This window comes from Sceloporus occidentalis, unplaced genomic scaffold, assembly GCF_023333645.1.
Source record: "Sceloporus occidentalis isolate IW3139 unplaced genomic scaffold, rSceOcc1.0.p SCAF_7, whole genome shotgun sequence".
Taxonomy (NCBI): Eukaryota; Metazoa; Chordata; class Lepidosauria; order Squamata; family Phrynosomatidae; genus Sceloporus; species Sceloporus occidentalis.
The window spans coordinates 59284800-59304685 of NW_028316987.1; the positions used below are offsets into that span (position 1 = coordinate 59284800).

General features: G+C 35.5%; 1 protein-coding gene across 1 annotated transcript in view; it reads left to right on the plus strand.

Annotated features, from left to right (window-relative positions):
* The window catches only part of LOC149309815 (rap guanine nucleotide exchange factor 5-like), a 170759-nt gene that overhangs the window by 142702 nt on the left and 8171 nt on the right, over positions 1-19886 (plus strand). The window contains exons 14-21 of the mRNA XM_089533094.1: positions 266-363; positions 3445-3475; positions 4183-4261; positions 6129-6278; positions 7909-8006; positions 10508-10630; positions 11514-11692; positions 15480-15570. Coding sequence (XP_089389220.1) covers positions 266-363; positions 3445-3475; positions 4183-4261; positions 6129-6278; positions 7909-8006; positions 10508-10630; positions 11514-11692; positions 15480-15570 — 849 coding nt within the window. The remainder of the gene's footprint in view (positions 1-265; positions 364-3444; positions 3476-4182; positions 4262-6128; positions 6279-7908; positions 8007-10507; positions 10631-11513; positions 11693-15479; positions 15571-19886) is intronic.

The following is a 19886-nucleotide window of genomic DNA, read 5'->3' on the forward strand; positions in this document are numbered from 1 at the left end:
CCTTTAGTAAGGGATGATATAGAGACTGCCTCTTAAGACATCAGTTGTCATTGACTGATGGATACGCTTTAAACAGAAATTATGCATTGAGAATTTTTTTCTCAAAAATTCCCTTTGAAAGCAGTTTTGAAGCTTTGTTTTAGCAAGCTAACAACAGATTTCTTGAAAGGCAATGGAATGATGCTTTATACTTTATTCTTGGATCAATTTGGCTGATATTTTCCTCTCCCTCCCTCTCTCTCTGTTACCTTTCCCTATTTTAAAGACAATATACAGGAATGTGTTAGATGATGTATACGAATATCCTATACTTGAGAAGGACCTAAAAGAATTCCAGAAATTACTTGGAATGCACCGTCGTCAGTGAGTTCTATTTTTAAATTCATTTTGGAGGTTTATATAATTAATTCTGCGTTGACAACTTGTTTTCTTTTTATATGAGTGAAGAGATATTAGATGTAAAATAAATACAATTTCATGCACTTAATCTTTATTAAGGCAAGCTTTGTTTTTCTGCAGCTACAAAGGAATAATTTGAAAGGACATATTTGACATTCACAGTACTGGCAGAAAGAGGAAAAATGTTGCACCATCAAACATTAATTTAGTATCATAAACAAGATTTGTAGCTAGTTCTTCTTGCATTTAAAATCACTATTTATACAGAGCATCTTCAGAGCATTTAGACAATAGGGCTCGTCTCTAATATATCTCTGCGTGCAGAAGATTTTAACTTGTGCCTAATTCTTATCAGTATTGAAATTTATTGTCTTCACCCCTCATTTCCCATATATTTCAAAATTAATGAACCAAAAGAAGTAGTTTCACACCACTGAAAGCAAGTAACTGCTCAATGACCATTAACTTCATATTCTTCATGATTTTAAAAACTTTTTTACCACTACTAATGGTTCCTAAACTTTTATATGGTGCCCCCATTTTCCTTTTGTCCATGCAGCAAATATTCTGAATTAATCTCCCTTTCTTTAACCATACATTATTACACCATTTTGTTGCTGTTGGGTGTCTTCAAGTTCTTTTCAACATATGGCAACCCTAGGGTGACCCTGCCATGGAGTTTCTTGGCAAGGTTTTTATTCTAATCTAATTAAAATGTTAAAGCTACTGACAAACTGTTTGCATTTTCTTATGGAAAAATTAATTTATTTTTGACTCTTACCTTAGATCTTAAGGTAAAAACTAAATATTTAATTGAGTCTAAGATATGCATAATTACTATTTTTATTTAATGACCAAATATTTACTAACAAATATGGACAAAAAACTAATAGGCTGATGGAAAATTACAGTGTACTGTGTATAGCTAGATGTTTGATCAGTGGGTTCTTAAAATCTGTTGGGGTTTGGTTCCAGAACCCCCTGTGGATACCAAAATCTATGGATGCTCAAATCCCTTTAAATACATTGGCATAGTGAATTGGTGTCCCTTATAAAAATGACAAAATCAAAGTTTACTTTTTGGAATTTATGTCTTTTTTGAATATTTTCAAGCTCTGGATGTTTAACTCTATATATAAAGAATCTGTGCATATGGAAGGCTTACTGTATTTTAGACAGAGTGTTGAATGAAATGCACAGTTTTTAAGCACTATGGTGAGTTTTCCACCCTTGTAAGGAAAAAGAAGCCAAATGTTTAAATGTTATGGGAAGGAATACCAATGCCTTTTTCTTTATGGATGTCAGGAGGAATTGGGAAAAATCAAGAATTTCCATCCCTAGTCGGAAGTGGGCGGAACATGACACTAGAAAGGACCTCAAATGTATATAACATAGCAATGCATAATATTAACGCCCATCCTGAAAAGTCAATTGTTGCCAATATAGCAAGACTGATTTTACAGTCTTGCAGCAAGACTGATTTTCTTGATTTTACAAGATTTTCAACATCTAATTTTCCCAAGACACACAAAAATACACACCGTAACTGCATAACCACACTTTCAAGAAATACATGCAGTTTTACTCAGAACTGTGCAACTTTCTGAAGAACAGCTTCACAATGGTATGTCTATTTCTGGCTGTGACTGTTTCATTTAGTAGAACTTTTAGAGAAAGAGGGGCAAGACAGCACAGGAATGGATAGATTAGATATCTGTTATTAATAAATAAAGGTGTATTGCACACTAGCGTTTTAAGGCTGATTTTCTAGTCTTGATTTATAGAAGGGCCAAGGCATGCAACAAAAAATCAATCCCTTTTCACCCTCTAGTCTAAGAAGACCCCAGAGAGTGAACTCTCTGGATCCCCCTTCTTCCTTGACCTTCCTGCCTACTCTGATTCCTTGAATTCTTCCTATTCTTGTTAATATTTATCAAGGGTGCTCCTCTCCTGCCACCTCCTTTTCGGCCACTCTTTCTCAGCTGGATTTCTGTACAATTTGCTTCTTGAACTTTCTGGCCTCTGTGCACCCCACCACTCTTTCTCAGCCAGTGGCATTTCCATCCTTGGTGTCACCCAATGTGGGGGACTTGGGTGCCGGAGTGTGTGTGGCCAAAGGTCTGCACTCACCCCTTCTTGTGTAAAGTCAAAGGCTTTCATGGCTGGAATCCATAGTTTTTTGTGGGTTTTTTGGGCTCTGTGACCATGTTCTAGCACACTTTGTTTCTGACGTTTCGCCACAAAAACACAAAAAAACACCCCTTCTCCTTCACCCTGATGGTAGTGGCCTCCTGAGAAGGTGACCAACACCACCACCGTGGGGATATAGGGCCAGGGCTCTTCAGCCTTTGTTCCCTGCAGTGGTGGCAGCCTCCTCACAAGGTGACTGCCACCACCAAGGGGAAGCAGGGCCGAGAGCACTCACCCTTCCCAGTGGAAGAGGGACCAGCAGGAAGGGAGCAGCCTTGGTGGGGATGAAACTAATTAAAGAAGAATATAGTTTTCACAGCTACAATGCACAACTTGGGGTTTTAGCATTCAAGGAACGTTCTACACTTTTCTTTCCTTTTTCAGTGTTGAATCATTCAGATGCTTATAAAAATTTGCAGTTTTAGTACAGATGCACAACTTCACCTTGAAGAGTTGTGTTGTGTTCCAACTGTGCAGTTTTTAAGGCTGCACAGAGTTGACAAAGTTGTACTGTTTTGCTGTGCCGAGAACAAACAAACAAACAAAAAACTTCCCAGACATTGCAGGAACTTACCAAACACTGTTTTTCTTCCAGTCAGTTTTTCTTGAGTCGTTGAGAACACCAGATTTCAGCCGTATTTGGGAAATTTTTGACCAAGGCTGCAAAGCAATATACATATAAGAACATATTCTACCAAATACATTGGGAGTTGTTTCCTGGTAGAAACATATAGAATGAGTCTATACTTGTTCTTTGGGTATAGCTTTTAATACTCTCTCTTCTCTGTACCTGCTAAATTTAGAATGTTTGGGGAGATAAAAAAATAGTAATAATACATTATCTTTTTGTTTCAGCACTGTTGATGAATATTCACCTCACAGAAAGGCAAGTAGCAATAAAACAAAATGAAAACCAAAACCTGGCCTAGACTGATAGCACTGCTAAAATCATTCATTCCCGTCACTGTAGCTCTGTTTCAAGCCATATAAACTAAGCTAAAGTGTTTGTGCCATTGTTAACATGTATGTTCTGAGATGCCAAGATCCCACAGTAATCAGTCAGCGTATCATTGCAAATCTGTAGTTAGATAGCTTTGAATTCAAATAAATCTGGGTAATCTGGATAAAGATTTTGATTACAAATGCCAAGCTCTTTGACTGAAGGGTGTTAAATAATGATGGCAAGAGAGAGAGGCAGTTCATGTCCAAATAATGTAGAGGAAAGAGTTCCTTAAAATTTATATAAAAATTTGTTGCTTTAGAAATGTAGGGTTGTGATCCAGAAATATACTAAATTGAAGCATATAGATATAACAATCTTTAAAATTCAACATATAGTTACAGATGGAGGAAAAGACAGAATTGAAATTTCTTACAGAACCATTTTGCAGTGGTTTTCAGTGTTTAGTCTGTGTCTTAGCTGTTTTGTCCAATAATGCAACTTCCCAGACGGTTCCCTTTTCCCTTCCCTTTCCCTTTCCCTTTCCCTTTTTAAAACGACCCAACAATTTGGGAGAGGAGAGATTTACTGTATTTGAAGGTTTTTTTAGTTAATTAATTCCATTAATTATTTGTTTAAAAAATTTCTCATAGCATAAAGCCATTTTACATCAGTTCAGCCTAAAGGAGAACTGGCTTCAGAACAGAGGAACTGTGACTGAAACAGAGGAAGGTAAGCATGATGGCAATGACGCAAAGCAGGAAATGTTTGTAGTACCTATCATCAGTTTTCAGGTTAGGAAAAAATGAACTTTTCCAGAATAAAAAGTAAAGCCCTTTTAAATGACAATAGAATTCTAAGTTGGGAAGCATCTGAAATATGTTTTTGTCATTTCAAGAAACATAGCAAAAATATATTTTAGTCTTTTACTACAGGTGATGTTTTACTCAGCAAAAAATAATGTGTTAACAATTGTGCTATAAATCCTGTATCAATAATAATAAGAATCACATGATTGAGGAAATAATATTGTCAACATTACCTTTAACTGGAAAAAGGATTTAATGAGTAAATACTAAGGAAATTATATTTTGATTTCAATTGTGTTTAGAAGTATTTCAGGTGTAATATTTAAACATTGTATCCACACTGACGTAACTTCATAAAGATCACCACATTGAATAACAAGAACATGTTTTCTCTTGAGAAAAACGAAATCTAAAGTAATTGCTTTGTGGCTTTAGTCTGGAATTAGTGTAACTATTTCTGCTATTGTGGTTGTAATGGATGATTATGATGATTATACTAAGCATTTATTTGAAATATTCTCCCTAAGAAGACTGTCTGGCACCAGCTTTAATGGAACGCCAGTCAAAGGCTTTAAAAAAACCTTTATCAGACTTTCAAACTTTTGATGATTTCTTTTTGTTCTGAGCTACCTATATTTGCTCACTTATATAATTTTCTGAGTTTTTTTGTTTATTTGTATATGGATTTTTCTTTGTTCTTAAAATATTTTATGGTAAGCAACACCGATAATTTGATTAGATTGTTTAGGATATAAATCTAAATTTAAAAATTGTGCTTTTTTCTGTGTCTGCTTAGTAGTTGGCCCAGCAACTACTGTTTTAAATATTACCAAAATAAAATGTATCAATTCCCATCCAGAATGTTTGCTGAAAAACATTTGAGCAACAAAGAACATGGTGGTATTTTTTAGTTAATATTTGTGACATTAGGTTTAGCTTAACCCAAATATTCCTTTTGATTCCTCTTCACATTTTCATAAAGTTTTATAAATTGCTGCATAATGTATCATCAGCTGTGGTGTTCCTGTATACTGACCTACTAACAAGGCCTTCAGGTGGCACATATAAGAAATGCAGCTTTTAGGGTTGTAGTCCCACGTGTTTGGAATTCTCTCAGCAAAGATTTGCATGTATCTGTATCTGAGTTTCAGGTATATATTATTGATGTTTTGAGCTGGATTGATCTGTTATTTGACTTGGTATTTGTAAGACAGCTTCCTTTTAATTCTAATATGTTAATTACTGTAGTTTTACCTGACTTTGGGGAGTTTACCATTTATTGTGCTTTTATTTTTCAATTTTATCTGTAAGCTGTTCTGAAATACCATTTTCCCTGAAAGGACAACATCTTTTAATAAAAATTAAAATTATCTTTTTATTAAAATTAAAGTGGTCTTATTGAAGGGAGATTAGCTGCTCTAGTAGCTAATAGCTATGCTGGGGAAATTGTACAGTACCTATTTTCTGTGAAGAAGGGTAACCATTATATGAGTACAGTACTACATATTATGCATTTAGCTCTAAACACAGCTAGTGATAGCATAGCATACAAACTGTACTTTGGGATTTGAAAATGTTAGAGTGTATATGTCTACTTATATTTTTCTGTTAAGAAAAACGCTCCCATAGATCAGCGAGTAGCAGCTGTGTGGCTTCTGTTGTCAAAGAATAACTGTGGGGCACAGTGATAGCCAAAGCACCACATTAATCTTTGGTCTATGAACATCTTTCAGTTTTCAGTAAAATTTGCTACCTCCTCTTAATGGATTTCCTCTCCTTTCTTTTTGCAGTTTTTTGTCGTATATATATAACAGAGCATTCTTATGTCAGCATAAAAACTAAAGTATCCACTTCAGCCCAGGAGATCTTGAAAATTGTAGCAGAAAAGCTCCAACATTCACAGGAAGACTTGGCTCTAGTGGCTCTTTCATTCTCTGGAGGTAAATGGTTTTATCAGTTATTCCCAGTTTCTTTTTCTCTTTCTGTGTATTATCTACAAAGAGAGTTTGGATAGGGCTGTTCCCTTACAGGCCCACAGCTGGACGAACAGAGCCCCAAGAAGGAGCTGCTTAGCAAAGCAGTTTCTATGACAACTGCTAATTCTTCAGTACTGTTGGATAATGCTTTTCGACATCATGTCTGGATCATGAGGGACTTTTCCTATTGTAAGGCTTGCCACTACAGATAAGTCTCCCAGTTCTCAATTTAAAATAAGCTGTGAAGTTAATTGAAGATACCTGTTAAAAGCAAAGGTGTTCCAGTAAGTCGATTCTCGACTTTAGACTTGCTAAAGTATATTTCTTATATTCAGTGCAACAAGATAGAAGAAACTGGAAAATGTATCTTCTGTAAAATCCATATTCTCTTAGGGAGAACAAGTAATGCTTCTTTCAGTATAAAATAACCTTAGTCAAGAACTTCAATACTGAAGTCAAAAGCTTTCTTGCCCAGCATCCATAGGGTTTTCTTGTGGGTTTTGGGGGCTATGTGGCTGCGTTCTGGAAGAATTTATTCCTGATGTTTTGCTTGCATCTATGGCTGGCATCTTCAGAGAATGGTGGCATGGAGTTGTGTGGGGTACATATAGTGACCCTTGGTTGAGAGGAAGTTATTTTCATGTTAATTTCTGTGTTGGTCTGTTGGTGAATGGCAGGGCCTCAGGGTGGGAGGATTTGTGTCTATTAAATTAGTGATCCATTGTCCGCTGGGACACCCCGTGACCCTGGGATGTTTTCATCTGCACTTCCTAGGTCTTGATTTTGGTGTTTTTCAGGACTGGTAGCCAAACTTTGTTACTTTCAGGAGTTCATCTTTTCTGGTGAAGGTGTCCTGGTGTTTGTGGATTTCAATGGCTTCCCTGTGCATTCTGACCTGATAGTTGTTGGTACAGTCCAGAATTTTAATGTTTTCAAATAGCATTTTATGCCCAGGTTGGTTTATAATGTGTTCTGCTACCACTGATTTTTCTAGCTGGCCCAGTCTGCAGTGTTTCTTGTGTTCCTTGATTCGCATTTGGACACTGTGGTTGGTGGTCCCTATATAGACATGGTATGCGGTAAACTACTGCAGCTGTGAGAGCACAATGAACACACACACCAGAGCTGTTGGTTCTTTGAATGTTTTGGACTGTAGCACTCATCAGCTATACCAAAGATGGCTAATAGTAAGGGATTTTATGTCATAGAGAGTCAAAAGCTGCCCCTCTATGCTGGAAAAGTAAGGACATCTTTTTTTTTTCTGTTGCTGCTTCTGTCATTATATGTTTTCATTGATTTCTGATGATAGTCAATAGGTGGCACAAAAATTTAGATTTCTAAATCAAGATTCAGTTTTGATCTAGAGTGATTTTCTGAAATGGAATCTGAACTGACTTTTGTCATCAGTACTCATCTACTGGAAATAAGAAGAGATTAATAAGATTAGATGTTTGATAAATCCCCCCAAACTTGATGGATTCAGAAACTGAGATAAATGTGTAGATGGTAACTATAGAATGAGGGAATTTTGGCTGTAAGAATTTTTTTAATGACAAACTACAATGTTTCTGTTATTTTTCAATGTCTACTTTAGAAAAACATGAATTACAACCAGTTGACCATGCCATCTCCAAATCCCTTGAATTGTCTGCTCGTATATTTGTGTTTCGAAAGGATCTAACAGATACTCTGGTAAGTGTGTGTGTTCTGAGTTCTGAGTGTTTGTTCTGAGTTCTAAAGTTATACAATGCGGCCTTTGTTTCTTGGTAATTTCCTAGTAGCCACTATCAACTTGAACAAAGGCAAGCATAAGGATGCATATTTTCAACTATGTTGTCTCGACAGGCAAGGGTGAATTATTACTGTAGCGTTATCCTTTTGTGGAGAAAACAAATGTTTTTTATGCAGTATACTTTTCGCATATTTGAAAGTCACGAGTATTCAAGAGATTTTTTCTGTTCCGAAAAATATGTGTTGTTGGGGTTCTGCGCAAAAACCACATTTCCTTTGTAGAAAACACAGTTTCTTATGTAGAAAATGGCAGGGTGTGTGTTTGTGTGTGGGTGTGTATGCAAAAACCAACCAAACAAAAAAGCCACATGTTTCTCTGCACAAAAAATCCCTCAATGGAATACTTTGGAATATTTGACTATTGGAAGAAAACTGTGCAAAAGTCTATTTTGTACTCCCAACAGTCTTTTCAGTTGAGATAGCTGCTCTGAGAAGTGTTTTTCCAGCTTTGAAAATAATAATAATTCTGATTTTACTACATATAAACATTTGAGGGGAAATGTAAAGTGTTTTTAAAAAGTATATGGCTTGGGTCCAGGTCATTTGAAGGATCATATCTCTCTTTATAAACCGAGGAGATGTCTAAGATCATCTGGAGAGGCCCTTCTCTCTGTCCCACCATCCTCTCAGGCTCATTTGGTGGGAACAAAAAGACAAAGGAGAGGGCCTTCTCAGTGGCTATTCCCAGAATTTGGAATTCCCTCCCTGGAGAGGTGCTTGTGCTTGCACTCCTTTCAGCGACAGGTAGAAACATTTTTATACCATCAGACTGTTTTGAACTGATGAGAGTTGGGCTTGTACATGCTATGTGATTCAGATCTTAAGGTTTGTATATATGTTCTGTCCTCTGTATCAGTGGAGTTTCCATTCTGGACCCCCCCCCCCCCCCCGCATAGATGATAAAAAGTGTGGAGCCTCAAGTCCCATTATTGCCAATGGACATGTGGTGTGTGCATGATGGCATTAGTGCAGCCATGTGCATGTGCTGCCGTTGACAATAATGAGGCAGGGCCATCCACAGATGCTCCAATATGCAGTTGGCTAGCCTGCCAATAGAGGGCCAACTGCAGTTTTTAAATACAGTTGGCCCTCTGTATTCATGAATTTTTTTATCCACGGATTCAAGCATCCATGGCTTGAAAATATTCAAAAATATATAAATTCCAAACAGCAAATCCTGATTTTGCCATTTTATATAAGGATGCCATTTTACTAGGCCATTGTATTTAATGGGTCTTGAATATCCACAGAATTTGGTATTCACAGGGGGTCATGGAACCAAACGCTAGTGGATACCAAATGTAAAATACTATACATTTTACTATTTCTATGTTTAATGTTTTTAAATTTATAAGTTGTTAAATTGTTTTCTAAATCTTATATTTATACTTTTATTAATGCCTTTGTAACATTTTTATTTGTATTATTTTAAATATGGTTTTAGCTGCCTTGAGCCCTATTATTGGAAGAGTAGTGACATAAAAAGGAGTAAAATAATAATAAATAATATTTTAAAGAAATCTCTACCAGGATGCTTGTGTACTATATTTTCTATATGGATAAAGGTGCTTGCACCTTAAGAAACATTAATTCTGTCAATTCCTAGGAGAAACTACTGGTGCTAACCACTGTTACGAGGCAATTACAGAAATACTACTTGAATGTGATTTTTGGTGCAACATAATTTGATGCTATATAACAGATAATTTAATCTCATTTACATAACAATGAATGTACTTTGAATCTGCCCCAGTAATGGCTTTTATGACTTTTAATTTATTTTATAGCCTGTTAAGACTGTGATCCTATGCAAATTTATAATCAATCCATTTTAGGATAGTGGGGTATACTTCTGATGCATAGCATTGGAAACTAAGGTTACTTTCTATTTGAATAATTCAGTAATTTCTGACAAGACTGAAGAAAAATAAATAGATTATTAAATAGCCAAGGTGGTGGTGCCATTTCTAATAATGTATTAAGAAGATTTAAGCATTTGGAAGCGTATTTTTTCTTTTTTAATATCTGTTTGTCTAGTATGTTTAGAATAAGCTACTTTTATCATAGAATTGACAGTTTTATGAAGTCTATAAATGAAGGCATGTTGAGCAAATATATTGTAAAATCATGACCATTTGAGAAGTTGGTTTCATTATGGTGTTCACTGTTGTGTTTTTGCTTTCTTGTCTTTTTTATACTTAGTCTAATAGTGATGGAGTTTCCTAATGAAATATGAATGTATTGATTATGATTAATATTGAAAATATTTCATTCATAGAGACCATAATTATTTCAAGATAAAAATGTTTAGGCAAAAATATCATAATTAGCTTTATGGCTGGTATTTCAGTTGTACTGTATATGATTCTTTAGGATTTCTTTCCATCTATCCATTGCTTTAGAACCCTTTTGCTGAAAATGATGAAACCCAGCAACGTCCAGTGAGGATTCTGGGAATTAATACCTGGGACCTTGCTCTGGAATTAACAAATTTTGACTGGAATCTTTTCAATTTGGTTCATGAGGTAAGAAGAAATGGCTACATGTGCTTACTGTAAGTATTGTTCAGCAATCTTGTTTAATGTGGGTTGATTTTGGTATTGTTTTCTTTTGTAATGCTTTGTTCAGGCATAGTGTGCACATTTCTGGTACCAATCTAGAAGAAGTCTAGGGCCAGGACCAAGTTGGGTACATTTGCTGACAGAAGGTGAATTCAAGAAGATGTTATTCTTTCCCTCATGCAGCTCTTACAAAATCTCATTATTTCTTCTGGAGGGTTCGAAAGCCTTCTAGATAGGAACTTGATGTGGTGTGAAAGGCTGCAGGGGATGAAGGCAAGTGGAATGTTTTATGTACCCAGCTATACCCAACTGTACCAGTAGATGTATCCAACTGGATCCTATTCTAGACATCTGTCTAGAAATGCATGTCAAGCTTTGTGTCATTGTCATGGTTAAAGTAGAACATTTGAAGTCAGTTAGACTTAAGTAAGCAAGGGGTATTGTGTTCAGTTTATTGTAAGTGTGTCTGAATTTGCATCCAACAATTGTATAAATATGAGAATTCTTGTTCCTCACTGCATATATTTAAAAATATACACGAGTGCTGAAGAAAACACAGCAAATTTATTAGACTCTCATTAGTTGCCCAACTGAAACCTACAGCAATTAATAGATATGAATTGAGAAACAAACTGTTCTTGCATTTTTCATAGCTGTGACTACAGCAGTAATTGTAGAAAACACCACCTAATTATTTGTGATTATGAACTCTTTCTGAACTGCTGGAGGTATCTTCATAAATTATTAAGAAGCAATGTTTGACCAAGTATCAACAGTTAAATTTTTTAGATAGTTAAATTCTGATTTGCATTTTTAGAGGCCTAATTACTCTTTAACTGTCTTCCAGCAAGAGTTGATATACTTCACCTTCAGCAGGCAAGGCAGCGGGGAAAACACTGTGAATCTTAGTCTTCTGCTTCAAAGATGCAATGAAGTTCAACTCTGGGTTGCCACAGAAATATTGCTCTGCAACCAGCTCTGTAAACGTGTGCAGCTGGTGAAAAAGTTCATTAAAATTGCTGCTCAGTAAGTAAAAAAACAACAATGCGAATGTTGGCCCAACACTTCTTTGTTGAAAATATTCAATATTTTTAAAGTGTATTGAAAGGTGTTGAGAGAAAATGTGTTAACATGCCATCAGTTTTGTCTGCCTTGTAAGGTGCATATAATGTTACAAATAACTAGAACAGCAATATATTTTGTCAATCTGATTCCATTTCCTATACCTCCTGTGCAACCAATGTATTAGCTCCATTTGAGTTTCCAAAGCTCCCAAGACTACTATAAAATAAAGCTATATGGGTTTAGTTAGAACCATGGCTTATCTATATACAGCTTCTTATTGATGGTGTGCCAACAACCATCTTCTGATATCTGCGTCCTTCGACATGACTTCAGGTTTTGGGTTTTTTTGGTTGTTAGTTTTGCTTCCACTTTCAGAGGGCTTTAAGAATTTCTTTTGAATTCCTTTTGGTGGTGAATTTGAGTATAACTGATCAGTGACAGCTAGCCAAGGATGTTGTATTTTTTAAGGTGGCCAAGATGTGTGTGTGTGTGTTTCCCCCTTTTCTATTTTCTTCTTCCTGTCATCCATCTCTCCATTGCATAGCAACCTTCTCACCTGCTTCTGCTTCCTCATCTGAAAAAATCCCATGGGAGGAATTAACTCATGATATCATGAGGAGTTACTTCATGGCATATTCCCCAAGACTTTAACTGAATCTCAAGAAGTGAGGGAGGCCACTGGAGAGATACTTGTACAAAGAAAGCTCACACACGTTAAACACTACTTTAAGCACAAGAAAGGGCAGGGAAATAAAAACATTAAAAAAATAGAAAGAAAAACGTGAAGAAAATTTGGATGAAATTTTTGATACAGCACTAGTTTTAATTTTTAGTTTTTATATTTAGAGACCTACATCCAAGTTCTGTTCCCAACTAGAGTAGACCCAATGACTCAGTTGTTGGATATGTAAGTTAACATTTATGTAAATCCCACTGATTCAATGTGTCTACCTTTAATGCTAGTGACTGGATTTAGGCCAGAATGTGGATAGTAAGCTACATCTCATTAAAGCATTATTAATAAATAATCTGTAATTTATTGCATTACATTCCTTGTTGCTAATGGAGAACTATCCATAATCTGTTCCAGTGTGGGTCTTAAAAGTTATTGAATGTTCTGTCATCTAAAGTAAAATGTGTCATGACGAGCCTTCTGATAAATCACTCAGAAATGCAGTTGCCTGTGAACATGCCACTGAGCAGCACATTCATTTCCATATTTATCAAACACAAATTTTGATTGTTTTGCATAGCAAGGATTGGGTGCCTTATTCCATTACTTTTATATCCTTATTATTAAAAAAAACCTCTTAAAATTATAATACACAGATAGAATTACTTTTGTTTAGTGAAAGAAGTAGAAATACATATATTATTGCAGTCTCTTGGGGAAGATATAAGAAATTCAAGTGGTAGATAAAGAATGCTTGCATTTTCCCTGTGCTCTGTCTAGAGTTCTTCTATATATTCCCAATGTATTAACATTCTAAATGTAGGCATGGATACCTTTATACAGATTATGATATAAATGTAATTCATTAAAGCTGTGAAAACTGATGAAAATTTAATAAAATCTAATTGGGAATGCACACATATTAACTTCAACATTGTTTAAAATGATAACAACAAATAATTAACAACAGGTCTAAATATTCCAAGTTATAAAAATAAAAATACTCATAGTTCCTTACCTCATTTACTCCGTATTAGTTTATATGCTTTGTTCATATTCACACACACACACCCCGGTTTGAACACACTTCCCATCATGGAAGTGCATACTGTGTTTACAACTTGTTTCTGGAAGGTGTTGAAGGGTGGGGTTGGAAAACACCTTTGAACAAATAATGCTTGGAGTAGAATTTTATAGCTGAATATCTGATTGTTGAAATTACAAACTTGCAGGTAAGTTGAAGTAAAGGTTTTTCCAGATGATCAGTTTATGGTTGAATATAATGTGCAACTGACACTTATGTGATGCATGACATTCATGCACATGTCTTCAAGATACTGCTGCTTATACATGGATAGTGTTTGTTTGGGGGGGAGGGAACTGATAGGAAAGCAATATTCTCCCATCAGACAGCACTACAGTTGTTAGTACAATTGCTGTGTGGAATACAGTCTATGTCAGTATCACAAAGACACCCATTTTGATAAAGCATGTTATGTGGGTGACCAATAATATCTAATAACTACTCAATAGAATCTAAAGATTGCACATTAATTAAAGTTTCAGCAATATGAAATCCCTGCAGAATATATTGGTAGATGCAGAAAAAGAAAATGAAGAGTGATTTAAGGATTGTAAGAATATGTGCAAGCAACAGTGAGGCAAGATTTAATTTAGATAAACTCAAAGCTGTGCAACCAGGGAATACTAATTCCAGGCTAAAAAACAGGCTACAGGAAGAGGAACAAGATTGTGTATTAATGATCTTTTAATAACAGAGAAATGAAGCACTGGAAAGAAGTATGCTACACTTTCCAATATATACAGTATCTGTGATTCATGTTTAAGAGTCTTAATTATATTAAGTAAAAGTAGGACTCAGGTTTTTTTCATTGTGAATCTGCCTGAAATTTGAACAGTCCATGAATTAACTAATGCCAATGGAATTTGGGAGGAAGGGGTTTTTGCACCCTTTGAAAAGCACCCCAACATTTGATGGGAGACCGGTAGGCAGTCCAAAAAGACATAAAAAAATTTGTGGACTTTTTCACAGAAGGATTTCAAAATGGACTAATGAGATGGAAATATGTCATTGTGAGGCTTACAATTCCAACACTTTCCCTACCAGATGTAAGGTTCTGTTTAAATCTGTACTGCCACTGTGTGTGAAGATTTCCACAAACTCACTGTGTGAGGACCTAGTAGATGCCCTCAAGATTCATGTGCAGAATATTATCACCACTGGACACCAACTCTCTTTATTATAGACACTGTAGACACTGTATTTGAACCCAATTTTATGTTTATAGCATTCCCAGAGACTAAAATCATATGATGCACAATTTTTTTAAAAAAATACATAGATTTATACATGTCAGTAAAGAGTGATCAGGAAAAGTCTCTAAAAAGGCTTCATGATAATTCCCTACAGCTACCGTCTTATTAAATATTATCTAATTGTTTTAAAGTCAGATTTTTTTGTGTTCAGTTTGACAGGACTGCAGTGGGTAGAAGGAGGAATATGAATAGCTGTCAGCTCATATCAGTGTGGGCATGGTGGATAGAGAGATTATTATTATTATTATTATTATTATTATTATTATCCTTTATTTATAAAGTGCTGTAAATTTACACAGTGATGTGTAATATGTGATGCCCTTCCTATTTTCCCTCCAAGTGGCAAAAGAATAGTAAAGGAGACCCATGGGTTGCAAACAGATACAACAAAGATTGTGAAAGCACATTTTTACATTTGAAAAGGATAACAAGTTATATCTGGTGTGTGTGTGTGTGTGTGTGTGTGTGTGTGTGTGTTTGTATGTCAGAGACAAGTTACTGTTTGGACATAAAGGCTGAGTTGGCAAAAGTCTTATTCAAGTTGAAGAAATGAAAAAATAGTCTTAGGGAATTTTGTTGGACTTGAATCAACAGTTCTAAATGAATCACCACAAAGAATAACTTTTTATCACTGTTATTATAATTAGCTTAGTTAATCTTGTGTATTTCTCCAACTCAGTAATAAAAGATTTTATATTAAAAGGAACTGACACCATGCTATTTTTAAAATTTTCTTAGCTGCAAAGCCCAAAGAAATCTGAATTCATTTTTTGCTATTGTTATGGGTCTCAACACTGCATCGGTTAGCCGACTTTCTCAGACATGGGAGGTAAGAAGAATATTTCATTGTTTTTTTAATTGGTTTGTATGCTTTTGATCATTTTGATTGGGTCCAAATTTAGTCATCCATAGAAGAGACCCACTGAAATCAGTGGAACCTGTTAATTGTCACTCTTTTAGTCTAAGTTATGATTAGGTAGCATGGCTAAATCTGGATCCAACCTAGCATATGAGACTTGGATAGGGGGAGTATATGTTCAAATTGACGTAGGACATACATAGACTAAAGTTTCTCATTAAAGTATTAGTAAGGATAAAATAATTAAAGGCTTGAATAATCATAGCACTAATTAAAACTAAAAAGGCTTAGCCTTGAAATTCCTGAAATGAAAGATAGTCAAAAAGCACTCTTCACATATTAGCTTTCAAATGATGATCCAGTCAAGGGCTACTTGCTTGTTCTGTAGAATGGCCTTAAATTTTGAATTGTCTCTCTGGTATTGCAAAATGTGTTTGGTGACAAGTAACAAAAAATAATCTAGTAGATCCAAATTCTGTGATGAATGAAAATTTACACAGAAGCACACCATGTAGACCAGAGACATTGCCCATGTGGTGGTGGTTTCAAACAGTCTCTGCTTGTGTCTATCATCTGGAGCAGCTCAGAGTCCTAAAAATGCAATTAACCTCATCCAGGCAGATAAAAAAATTGCACTGAGTGACATAATTGGAATAATTGTTGACCCCAATGAGAATTCCAGTGTGTTGCAAGATATAAACATGTCGGTGTCTGAAGGAGTGTATGTGAGTGTAGATTTAGTGGTATTTCACAATATCCAGACACTTAAAGCCAGTAAACACATGTTCACAGCAGCAGGAACATTTGATTTGAACAGTTGTCAGCAGCATAGACTCCAATAAATTTTACAACTACTGCTACTACTAATACATTTTGAAAAGACAAAGTCATTTTAAATGAGCATTTAAGAAAATGTAGTCTGAAATACAAAAAACCCACCTCTGAAAATCTTGTAATGTCAGAACCATGCACACCCCAGTGAGGAGAGAGTTCCCTAACACAAGCTGTTTCTTGTGCCCACCAATCAAGTCACCTTACAAAGAGGCCTATATGCTTAACTTCAGAATTACAACTTAATGCCTAAGATTATTTTTATGGATATAGACATTCCTTCCAGTACCCTGAATGTTTAATTGCCAAAATGAGTAACTTGGTATTCACTGAGGTTTAGTTTCAGGACTCCCTGTGGATGCCAAAATCCATGGATGCTCATTGAATACAATGACATAGGAAAATTGTGCCCTTTTTGGATTCCCCTCCCCCCCCCCCCCCAATATTTTCAAGCTGTGGATGGTTGAAATCCATGGATACAGAGGGCTAACTGTACATTGGACCCAAAAAGACACTGGTAACTAGTACAGCTGATTCAAGAATAATATCACATCTTCTGACCACCTGACCTCAGCTAGCATCCAGGCAGCAGTGGTACTCTATCAGAACCATCTTCAAAGGCAACCTCATATAGAGAGCATTTCAATAGTAGTAGTAGGGCTTTTTTAAAGATTTTTAATATCGGATCTATCATACTAATGTTTTTATCAACTTGTTTTGATTTTCTTACATATGAGCACCAAACACAATCACAAATAAACTGTATTAAAATTCAAACAAAAAGGTGTTTACATAGATATAGCATTAATTGGCAAGGAGGTCAAGCAGGGCTGCATAGTTTCACCCTACTTGTTCAGCTTGTATGCAGAAAAGATCATACGAAGATCAGATTTAGACTTAGAAGAAGGAGGAGCAAAGGCACCTCAACAATCTAAGAAATTCAGATGTCACCATTCTACAGGCAGAAGACATCACAGACTTGGAACAATTACTAATGAAGGTCAAGGGAGAAAGTGCAAAGTCAGGCTTGCTGCTAAACATAAAGAAAACAAATATAATGACTACAGAGTGTTGACATAAATTCCATTTAGGCAATTAGGGAATTGAAATAGTTAAAAGATTTCCTGTACCTTATGTCAACATTGATCAGAACAGAGACTGCAGTCAAGAAATCAGAAGACTAGAAATAGGATGGGTAGCCATGAAAGAACTAGAGAAAATCCTAAAGAGCAAAGATATACAACTGAGTGCTAAAGTTGGAATTGTCCAGTCCATTGTGTTCCCCATTACCACGTATGGATGTGGGGGCTGGACAATACAAAAAGCCGATAAGAAAAACATCACCTCATTTGAGATGTGGTGCTGGAGAAGAATGCTGAAGATACTATTGACAGCCAAAAAGACAAACGAGTGGGTCCTAGAACAGATCAAACTTGAACTCTCCCTAGAAGCCAAGATGATCAAACTGAGACTGTCATACTTTGGACACATCATGAGATGTAGCGATTAATTATAAAAGACAATAATGCTAGGTAAGGTAGAGGGTAGTAGAAAGAAAGGAAGACCACATGTCAGATGGCTAGACTCAATTAAACAGTAAACAAGTTTATTGAATAGCCCGAGGGCTGTTTCAAAATACTCAAAACATACACATACACACACACACATATATATAATGTTAATATAGTGCACTAAGTGCAATAAACTAGACTCAATTAGAGAAGTCACAATCCTGAAACTAAAAGACTTAAACAAAGCAGTGGAGGATAGATGGCCTGTTTTTTCTTCATCCACAGAGTCACCATGAGTCAAGGCTGAATCAAGGTAGCAAACAGCAAGGTAGCAAACAGCAAACATTAATTCATATTCTACACTATCTATCAATACTTATTATGTGTAGGGAAGAACAGCTCTTTTCCCCCCTAAACCTTTCTTCCATACTTCAAAGTCACTTTAATACCAAAAGTTTAACATGAGTCTGGTTGTCTTAGAGAAGCATCATTACCTTTTACTAAAGACCTCTAAGGAAATGATCATTTGTTTCATTTTTGAGGTTCTGCTGTAGTTTCTTCTAAACACACACAAAAAAAGAAAAGATAAAAGAAGAAAACCCAACCCAATTAATACAAAGAGACGGAGTGATTATTAAAACTACACTTGAGTTCTCAATTTTTTAAAATGCTAGCTTGTATTAGACACACACTAGAATTATGTTGGGTAATAAATGAGCATCTGTCACTTAATTGTTGAGGGAATTCCCTATTTTTGCCCAAGGTAGTACAGTATTTGTGTTGCACAGGTGCTACTATTCTCCACCACTCATGCCTCTGAGTATTTTGTGGTTAATGAAAATGCCATTTGTCATTAAGCAAACATTTCTTGTGCTTTGAAGGCATGTGCTGAATGTAATAATGTGATTATAACTGTCATGAATTAGCTAGTGCCTTTTACATGATAGGTGGCAACATACTCCTGATAGTTAAACCCTAAAGAATAAGTTTCTATACACTGGCCTATTATTTAAGGGAGCTATACTTAAAAGGCAAAAGGTTTATATGATCTAAAGAGAAACCAGAGTTTCATGATTTGATATATGTTAAGTGACAGATCCAAACTCTAATTGTTAGAGGTTCTCTTTTAACTGTACTTTATAGAGAGATCTTAATGTTTTAGCAGTAAATTTAGTTGCCTGTTTCTGCTAGTGGATTAAACCAGATTGGGTTATAGATACTAACAACATGCACAGTTAGTGATGATAAAATAGAAGGTATTACTAAAACAATGAACTAGTTATGCATACTGAAAGGACAATAAGATTTATTGTAACGATAAAAGATTTAGTGTAAACAGATGGAAAATACTGATAAAGATATGAAGCACATTTTTAGATACTATTTACACATCAAATATAACAAAAGAGGAAGTCAGCTTTGTGGTTAATTTGTGTTTTATAGGTGGAATGTATGGAATGTATGTCATAGGTGGAATGTATGTCTATGTAGAAGTTAATAGATGTTGTTTGTAGTGTTTATATTCGTCAACCTGTTTTGTGTATTTTAACTTTGCAAATTTGAATATAAAGATATATTTTAAAAAAATAAGGGAACTATACTTCTTTTCCTATTTTTGTTTGTGTGCTCTCCCACCTGATGATTAAAAAGCACATTCCACTGGTGATAATCATGATCATCATTATCATCAGACAGTTCTTCTGTTTCATCTGAAAAAGATTTTACCTCTGCTTCAGGAGCATTGTCCTATTAGTTCAGACTTGGATTAACACTAATACTTTTTTTAAAAAAAAAATTCTAAAAATGCACCCACCCAGGACAGGTCTTAAGACAAATGACACATCAGGGATTTTCAGACGGGGAAAAATGCAAGGAGTAAAAGGAACACTCCTAGCATGATTGTGCGATCACACTCCCAGGCAAGTCCTTTTAGTCCCGGCTTTT